Source organism: Condylostylus longicornis, unplaced genomic scaffold (assembly GCF_029603195.1).
Source record: "Condylostylus longicornis isolate FDR11 unplaced genomic scaffold, ASM2960319v2 ptg000015l, whole genome shotgun sequence".
In the NCBI taxonomy this organism is placed as follows: domain Eukaryota; kingdom Metazoa; phylum Arthropoda; class Insecta; order Diptera; family Dolichopodidae; genus Condylostylus; species Condylostylus longicornis.
Genome location: NW_026577984.1, coordinates 2877975 through 2887865, shown reverse-complemented (window position 1 = coordinate 2887865; position 9891 = coordinate 2877975). Strand labels below are relative to the sequence as shown.

Genomic DNA, 9891 nt, shown 5'->3' with positions numbered 1-9891 from the left:
TTTGCAACCTTTAATAAAACTTTAATTAATAATAGAAAATATTTTCTATTCAATTATAATGCTTATAAATTGTTTAAGTATTTCAAGTAACACACACATATACAATAAATAAACACATAAGTAAATATTTTAACCAATTATATAATTCCTCATTTACTTTTCAAATCAATACAATCAATTTACCATTGCAACCTACCTTTAATCCTTTTGGACTAAACATACGTATATTCAAATAAATTATTGAAACGCTGATTAATCATAAAATACCTACATGATGGTTATACAAATGAAATTATAAATGAAAACACAACATTTTGGTTTAAACATAATTATAAAAAATTCCACATTATTTTATTAAATAAATAAATACAATAAAAACTTGAAAAATTATACAATGTGTACAACTTGTATATACGAATAAAAATACAACATTTTTGTTCCACGAATTTTTGTAGATATATACTACAATATAAAAATTTAAAAAAAAAAATTAAAATTCCTATTTATTTAAACCATAAGCATTTATCTCACAATTTTTAATTATATTTATTTATAAATTTTTAAATCAAATATTATATTCCGAGTATACATAACATACAAAAAACAAAAATACTCACTCATATAATAAAAATTGTATGAAAAATACGCGAGTAACCAGTAAATTCCATTACTTCGATAATTATTACATATAAAAATAATGTACCTACTAATGTTGTTACCATTATGTATAATATTTATGTACATATATATTTTTACCTAAATATTCTATTATCATTATATTATTACGAGTACACTTTTATATTAAATTCTCAACACGTTCATGTATTTATTTTAATGATGTTTATAATGTTGATTATGATTATATAACGATAATGACAATCATTTACTGTATTGTATACAACATAATGAACAAAAATTTCAATTTTAATATAAAAAAAATAAATATATAAATATTATGTACAAATATACGTATATGCTGGACATTTATAACGACATACACAAAAATTACATAAATATATAAGTATGTATATAACATGTATAAAAATATATTGTATTATGACAACAAACAACAATAAATTTTCTTGCTTCTCTCTTTTTTTTTTATTTTTTATTTTGCTATATTTATTTCTGTTAAAATTCCCATGTGGACATCCAGTTGAGGCCATACATTGTAGAATTTGGTTCATTAGCTAATGGTCCTGTCATTCCATATGAAAGTGGTGAAAATAGCATAAAACTGTAAACTAAAATTGATAATAAAATACCCAAAATTGTATGCTGTAACCAACTTGGTAAACGTTCAGTTATATAATTGAACATCACACCTGCATAATATTATGAAAATATTAAAAAAATAAAAATATAAGTAATTTTTGTCTAAAAATTAGTAAAACATAATATACATATATAGATACTGTTATTTTTATGATTTAGTTCTAGATAATTATAGGATCTTTATGTTAAATTTATTCAAAAAAAAAAGCGGAAGTATTATTTTAAGGAAATGAAACAGCTGTTGATACTTTTATTAAATCATAATTTAAATTATAAATGTATAATTTCCACTTAAAAAAAATTACAAGGTAAATTATTAATAAAACTTAAATAGAGGTTACTTTTCTATACAATCACATTAATTTAGAAAAACAAATATATTTTGATTTTTATAGTTAAAAAATTTAGATTTATTGAAATATACGAGTATAAATTGGGCAGAATTTCAGTTAATGTGAATAAATATGAATTTTCAGTAGTAATTTAATAAGCCTGGTATATAAGAAAGCATGTGAGGTAGCAATTTTTAATAATGTAAAATTATTAAAAATTTTTAAGTAATAAAAAAAAATTGTATTTTTTACCAAATACCCGAAATAATTCCAATTAAGCTTTTTGAAAACTTGAATTAGGAAGCCGTAATGACATTTCTACTTTTTAGGATTGATGGCTGAAAACCTTTTGTGTAAGAAGATAGGATAGAAACTAAGTATATTCTTTGCTATTACACTTAACATTGCCTGCAAATTCTAGTTTCGAAATCAAATAAATATTACAATTTCAAATAAGTAGTTTACACAAATTATTTTATAACACATTTAACCTTTCAATAACAATATTATTTCCTAAAAAAAAAATTATTACAAAATTGTCTATCAACTTGTAATAGTTAAGCATTATTAACCTATGGTATATTCTTTAATCTCATTCCATAGGTTATAGTGAACCCGCATTTATAAAAATTTTAAATAATTTGGGTATCTCTAATAATGCAAACAATTAGATTTTTCATAATGAGAACATTAAAAATTTTAATAATTGATGGAAAAATAAAAATATTTTCTAGATTTATTTTAAATATACAAATATAATTTTCATATTATGCCATTTTTATGATTTAACTATATTATACGTAAATGTCTTTAATGATTTATTAAAAATAAAAAATATTATTTTTTTTTCTGCATAATAAATATGCGCATATAAATAATAAACTAAGCAATTATTATATATTTTAATGACATCGGACCTTACATTATTTTACATCTATAAATGCATATATTTTTATTGAAATTAGGCTATGTGGTTAATTGACCAAAGTTCTTCCTACTTAAAATTAAAAAAATAGCATATTTATTGGAAAAAAAAAATTATATTATGCAAAGAATCCCATGTTATTAAAAATTAAGTGTATATATGTATATATGCAACGAAAGCAAAAGCATATAAAACCAAAGATAAAGGATAATAACAAAATTAATTTTTTTTTTTTATTTTTATTGTTTGGTTTCTCCTTTTTGTTTTGTGTTTGAAATTTATTAAATTTAATGGAATTCTCTTTATTGATGTCAATGACTTAATATTCTGGCCAGTTTTAATATGATTGTAATAAATAATAAATATGTATACATACACATATACATATATTATAATAATTAACTCAATAAATTAAAATATATTGAAGGTAATTATTTTATCCCTTCTTTAATATTTTAATTTTGTGTTTTTTTAAACCATATTATATGGTTTTCCCCATATTATGTAAGTATATTATATATATATATATATTTTCATTTTGAACACAGATGAAAAACTTTATTTTATATAAAGGATAATTATTTAGAAGTAATAAAATTTTAATTACTAAAATGTAATTGAAAATTAAGGGGGCCCAAAATGAATTGATTGCAAGTAGTTAATAAAATATGTAATTAAACATTAAATATATTTTTTTCTTAAATTTTCAATAAATACCCCCTATAATTAGGCGAATAAAATGTTTTTACAAAACTTTAACTAAATCCTTTTTTCTAAAATTTATATATCTAATAAAAAATCTTATCGAATGAATACATGCATGAATATAGAATATAGAATTACAATCAGTTTCTTATTTCAAAATTAAAATTTTTACATTTTATGAATAATAAATACTTGTCATGTGACCACGCATACAGCAATTTTTTTTAATTAAACTTTGTTTGACGTTTAAAAGAAAAATAGATTTTACAAAGCCGTTGAAAACTGTCTTTTTGAAGTACTTCTCATTGTGTTAGAAAATTATGTGATATTAAACATTTTCAGGAGTTTTTTGTACTATATCATCATGCAGTCTAATTGTACAAATATTTGTTTGAAAAATAATCTTTGTAGTCAGATTCGGGCTTTCTATATATATTGCACCCTAATGCACTCTCTCGTAACGACAAATATTCCAATTTGATTTTAAGCTTTTTTATTCATATTATATCCGAAATTTTTTATGTGGATATACATACTATGTGGTATAAACGCAACACCGCATGATTAGAAGCTGCAAATATTTTGCGGTGAAAATTTTAATTGAATTTTTTTTTGAGTATGTGAAAAATAATAAGTAATTTATACCTTGTGGACATTTTTCCTAATTTAAATTTTTTTATTTATTAAAAAACAATAGTTTATGCAGTATAACTATTGCTTCTTAACTTGGATTATAATTTTAAACACATAACATTTCGACTTTAAAATAAATATTTAAGAAGCAATGAACTGTACTTAGTCAATTCTAAATGGGGAATAATACTTTATATTCTGATAAATATATTTATAAAATTTAGAAGCCAGCTTAGCTGAAGTTGTATTCACTCTTCATTTTAAAAGTTATTCATTTCTAAATTTATATAATACACAAGATGCATATAATATAAAATCTATATCTATATAACATATATGCGCTTATATAGATTTAAATTTAATAATAAAATTACAATTATTTCATTATATATAATATGATAAGTAACCTCCACATTATGTATTTATTGCACTCCAGTTGAAACTCTAAACGATTAATGATTGAATTACAAAATATATAATTGGCAACATGTCAAAATCTAAAAAATTCAAATTCATAATAGCGAAAAAACTAAATTAATATTTGAAAAAGAAATTAACTCTTCAAATTTAATTAGCTTATTTATATATATATAAATAATTTGAATTTTGTGCTGAAAACTGATTCTGCAATATAGAGAAAATTGAAAATCTGAAAACCATAAATTCAATTTTTTATACTTGGTTTACTTTATACTCGTAAGCCATATTTAAATCTTATGTATACAATTATTTTATACCCTATAACTAAATAAGATTTATGTACAACATTTTATTGTAAATTTCATTTTTTTCATTTTAATATTTTATGTAAATCATCAAAAAGCTAATTTTTATTTAAAATATGAATTTAATAAAATAAAATCTATTTTGCCACATATTATATAAATTAAATTATAGAGGGTTTCATTTTGCTGTCTCACCTCATTCCTATAAAAATTAAAATATGAAAAAAAAAATACGTATTATATAAGATCATTTTAAAAAAATACCCGCATTGTAATGCGATAAACGAAACAAGAAAAAGGATAATAATTTGGAACGCGCGCCTATAAATCTTATAAAAAAATAATAATGTTGATTTACTATGTAGATAGAATATGTCAAGACATTAAAGTCATATTAAAAGAAGCATACAACTGGGAATATTTTATATATTATGCAACGTAACAAATGATTTGAATTGTTGAAAAAAGTAAATTATATTTGATTAAATTTTTAATGATTTAATTCCGTCTTCTGAATTTAAGATATTTAATAAATATTTTATGGAAAAGAATACAATTTCCATAAATCAATCTTTGTTTATTAGCAGAATTTATTTATAGAATTTATATTTTCTGATTTTTTAAATTTATATTGTTAAAATGAATTGTAGTTTACCGGCAATTAAAAATTCGGGCATGTCAAAATAAAATCCGAACTTATCCGAGTTAACTGTTCAACTGATTGAAATTTTTAATCCCTGAGTTTCATAATGCAGATATACGATATCCAAGCATGATTCAGAAATTTATTTGTTCCGCAGGACTTCATTTTGTGGAATTAATATGTGTAAGTTGAATTGGGTTTGGAAACGACATACTGTAGTATGAAACTTAAGAAAGAGTTGTAATTCCAAGCAATTTGTAACACATTTCATTATAAATTTAATAATTTCATATTTTAACTGAAAAAAGTCCAATGCAATCCACGCAATTCACTCAATACTGAATTATTAGCAAAAAATTTTTAAATCGTACAATGCTAGTCCGAAGTTCTTGTATAACCATTTAATTTAAGATTTATTTTAAAAGCTGCAGCTCCTTATATTTTTTAAACGTTTTTAACATTAAAATTAAATAATAAAAATATTTTACTATGTTGAAGGATAAAAATAAAAAAAAAATAATTTTTTTTTGCTATATGCTATTTTATTTTTTAAAAAATGTATTACATCATTTTGAATAAATTCAATTTGGAACATTGAATATGCAGAAAAAAAACGAATATATTTTTTTTATTTTATTCTGGTTGGTTTCTCTTTTATTATGATATACAAGCGACACCATATCAGAGAAATGAATAAGTAAATGTACATTAGAAAATTAATAAGGATATTATCATATTATTTCTTTTTTTTTAAGGACTTTTATTTTTCTTTGATTCTTTCTTGTTTTTTTTTTTTTTTGCAATTTTATCTTGATTAAAATTATTATTTTTGTTTCACATACTTCATATTATTATATTCTGAGGTATACAATAGAAATATAAGATTTTATACAATTTAATAAAATGGAAAATCGATATTTTTAATGTTGCAGGTAAAAAATACTTAATATACATATATAAAAGTTGAATGACGGTATATATGAAAAAATTCCGGCTTATTATTTTAACAAAACCGGGATCGTAGTTCTACCAATTTTTAAACAATTCTTAGTGTTCAAATTTTAGTATTTTGTTGACTAAATTTAAAAATGTTCTACAGCAATACAAGGTCCAACAAAATTTTTTTAGCATAAATTCAAGATCTGCTAAGCAATTTTCCTTAAAAAATGATTATATTATGTTCCTTAGGGAATGTAACTATTCCAAAAATGCAATCTTAAAACTAAAATTATAACTCTTACATAAATAAATATCATAAACGTATTATAGAACTTAAAAAACTTTCGGCATGCTAAAATTAAGCACGATATTGATTTGGAATAGGCATAGGTATTAAGCATGACTGTTCCAACTAATTTGGAATAGGTATAGGTATTTGATTAATTTTTTTTTAAGCTCACACTTTTTAACAAAAACTTTCTTAATTGACTTTGGCACGGGTTTTGTTTTGGCAACACATATGACTAAATACGACAGGATGGCTCAATCAATTGTTTGGTTTTTTCTATCGTGAAAATCGAGAAAAGAATAATTGGTACATCACAGTTTACACAAAATCAGTGATATTTTGTTTTAGCAAAAGACAAAAATTGCTAATGCAAAATGGTCTAAAATTATTACAAGCTTTCAATCCTAAGTTCCTAAATTAATTATTTCTTAAACTTCAAAGTATTTTTCAAAGTGTCTTAATTTTTATATAGCACACAATATTGTCGTAAATTTTTAAAACAAATTTTTTAATTTAAAATCAGAAAAAAATTAAATTGTGTACTTAATTAATCAAGAAATGCGAATTAAGACAAAATTTTTAAGGGAAATTCTAAATATTTACTTCCTAATAAAAGAAAAATTGTTACAAACAATTTGAATTGCGAAAATATTTCTCAAATTTTAAATGTAACTTCCACTTACTTATCTGTTCTTGTTTTTTTTTTTTTCGAAGTATGAGAAATAAAAAATTACAACTTTCTTCACTTTTCAATTTTCATATCAAACCCTTAGGGTTTTGTTTAACTAAAGGAAAAGCGACATAAGAAAAAAGAAAATCTGTAAAATGAAATTCTTTTTTTTTTTCTCTCTCTCTTTTTCTATTTTTTTTTCTTGTTCTTCTTTTCGCTAAATTTGCATATCCTTTCCCTGTGTAGCTGTTAAGTAATGGCATAGATTTATGAAAATTGCTGTGACAGTGTATTTTTATATAATAATATATAAAACTTAGAAAACATCGAAAATGCTGACATAAAAAAATAAAAATATGAAAAAAACAAAAGAATGAAAGGAAAAATAATATTTGCCATGTTTTATTTTCTATTTCACTCTCTCCAGTTCTACTGTATATAAATTCTATTTTGGAAATATAAATGCCTAAGGGAATGCTGGTAAAGAAAAAAATTATTTGAATTTTTCGTTTTTTTTTTGGTTAAGCTTTGAGTTTTTATTTTTTTTTTTGTTTTTCATTTTAAGTACAATGTTCATTCAAATTCATCATCAATAATTTCTTTAATAGTTTCAAAAATATAAGAAAAGTTTTAAATTGTTTCAAAAATGAATATTAAAAAAGGCAATGTTCATATCGAAAAATATTGTCCTTTTAGCGTAAAATTTATTGTAAAATAAACAAAAAAATTTAAATAAAAAATATATTTTTTAAATATATTTTAAAAATTAAAATTGAACTAAGTATTTTTAATAAAAACTAAAATTAAGAAACTATTAAGAATCAAGCATTGATATTGGTTGGTATCACGGGAAAAAAATTCATTGCATACCAATTTGAATCAAAGGAATCTCAATTTGCATCCTCTGTATTTTTGAAATTTTAAATTTAAAAAATTTAAAAAAAAATAATATGTTACTCAAAAAATCACTCGAAATTGCACAAGTAACTTAGTTTTCGAGACTTTTAACATTGAGTGAACATGGGAATTCGCTTTTCACAATAAATTGGAACCTATGTCGCTTTGTATTTTATAGTTTATTAACATTAATTAATAATAGTTAATATTATTGTAGTAAAAGCGTCTAAAAGTAATTGAATTTAGAAATTTAATAGCTTCGACTTTATATATTTTATTAAAATTTTCTATAAAAGTTCAAAATTTAATTTAGATGAAATTTCAAACGAAATAATAATAAACACATTTTTCACATACTTACATATAATACGTACTTTAAACATACATATTATGTGTACTCTCAAACTAATTATCTACATACATATATTTAACTATTTAAGTATGTTTTATAAAAAAACCCATTGTTGCGGCCAGCATACAAACGACCACATTGCACATCCGAATAATATTCATCATTAAAATTTTATTTCTACAAACCTCATAAAAAGTAACCCGAAAGAATGAAATTGTTTTGTTTAAACTCATAAGATGATTTTTAAGAATCCAAACAGATTTGAACGTAGAAATATAAAATTTTTCCCGAGGTCCAACATATCAATTATCATCGCAACTGACAACGCAACAAACATCTCCCTTTAAAAACAGTTTCTTTAAGTTTCTCGAAAATAAAAAGTCAGCATGTGAAATTGAGTAAGATCACAGTACTTGCCTAATAATACAATATTAAATGAGGTAAATGAGAAAAAGAAAAACCAAAACTAAAAATCTATTCAGAGGATGTTCACCTTTGAAATTATTGTTTGTTGCAAATTGGAAACTCACAATTCCATAGATTGTTTAAAAAAAAATATTAAAAAATAAAAAGTAATAGTTACTATTATTGTCCAACTATCATTAGTTACCACCATTCTCTTCTTCATTCTCTCTTTATTTTTTATTTGTTCTTTCTCAAAAAAAATTCAAGTCGACAAGAACTTTATTTTGTTTACCGTTTCGCAATTCAAACTCTTGAAATTTCCACTATACCATACATATACACAAATCCATTAAAATGAAATGAAACTCCTTAAAAATTTACTGCCCCCATGTACAAAAAGGTCACGTTTTTTTTTTTGTTTGCTTCTTTCTTTAAAACTTTTCATTTACAGGTATTAAAAAAAATATATTATTAGTTAGTATTTTGTAGATATATTAATATTTATAGTGCTTGCTTGCACAAAAAAGGGACACCATCAGAATTTATATTGTATTTTAAATTTATTATTGTTATTTTTCCTTTTTTTTCTTTTTGAATTTCCAACTCTTTAATTCCGTCTTTACTTTTATTTCACCTCTCATCCTACAAGCATATTCTTTATATATATGTATATATATATTTATAGGTGAAAAAATTTTCAAGTTAAAATCTTTTCTAGGAGGCTGACAATAAAAAAACAAAAAAAAAGTTGGTTCAAGTATTTTTTTTTTATTTTATTTCTTCTTTAAGAATTTTTAACTTTATTTATTTGTCTTTTTTTTGTCGTTTTTTGTTTTTTATTTCCCTTAACTATTTAAGAATTATAACTATCATCATTAAAAGAGTTTACTGTTGCATTTAAGTGGATTCATAACGTTCATTCACATATAAAATTCATAAATTTTTATTGTTAAGTATCGTAATAATTTTCACTTAGAGTGAGAGAGAAAAATATATGTATATACATATATATTTACCTACATAGATTTTATAATATTAATATTATAAAAAGTATAAAATTTTTATGAAAGAAAGAAATGATAAAACTTACAATGTCCAGCT

At 21.9% G+C, this 9891-nt stretch overlaps 1 protein-coding gene across 2 annotated transcripts in view; it reads right to left on the bottom strand.

Annotated features, from left to right (window-relative positions):
• Positions 1-851: 851 nt before the first annotated feature.
• Positions 852-9891, bottom strand: part of LOC129605829 (protein O-mannosyl-transferase 2) — a 28353-nt gene continuing 19313 nt past the window's right edge. Inside the window, exons 13-14 of one of the 2 annotated variants that reach the window (XM_055515804.1) lie at positions 1266-1325; positions 852-1199 (exon numbers count right to left, since the gene is read on the bottom strand). In XM_055515804.1, coding sequence (XP_055371779.1) covers positions 1132-1199; positions 1266-1325 — 128 coding nt within the window. In that variant the 3' untranslated portion in view covers positions 852-1131. Of the gene's footprint in view, positions 1326-9891 lie in introns of both variants that reach the window. The other variant, XM_055515803.1, reaches the window with a different exon arrangement.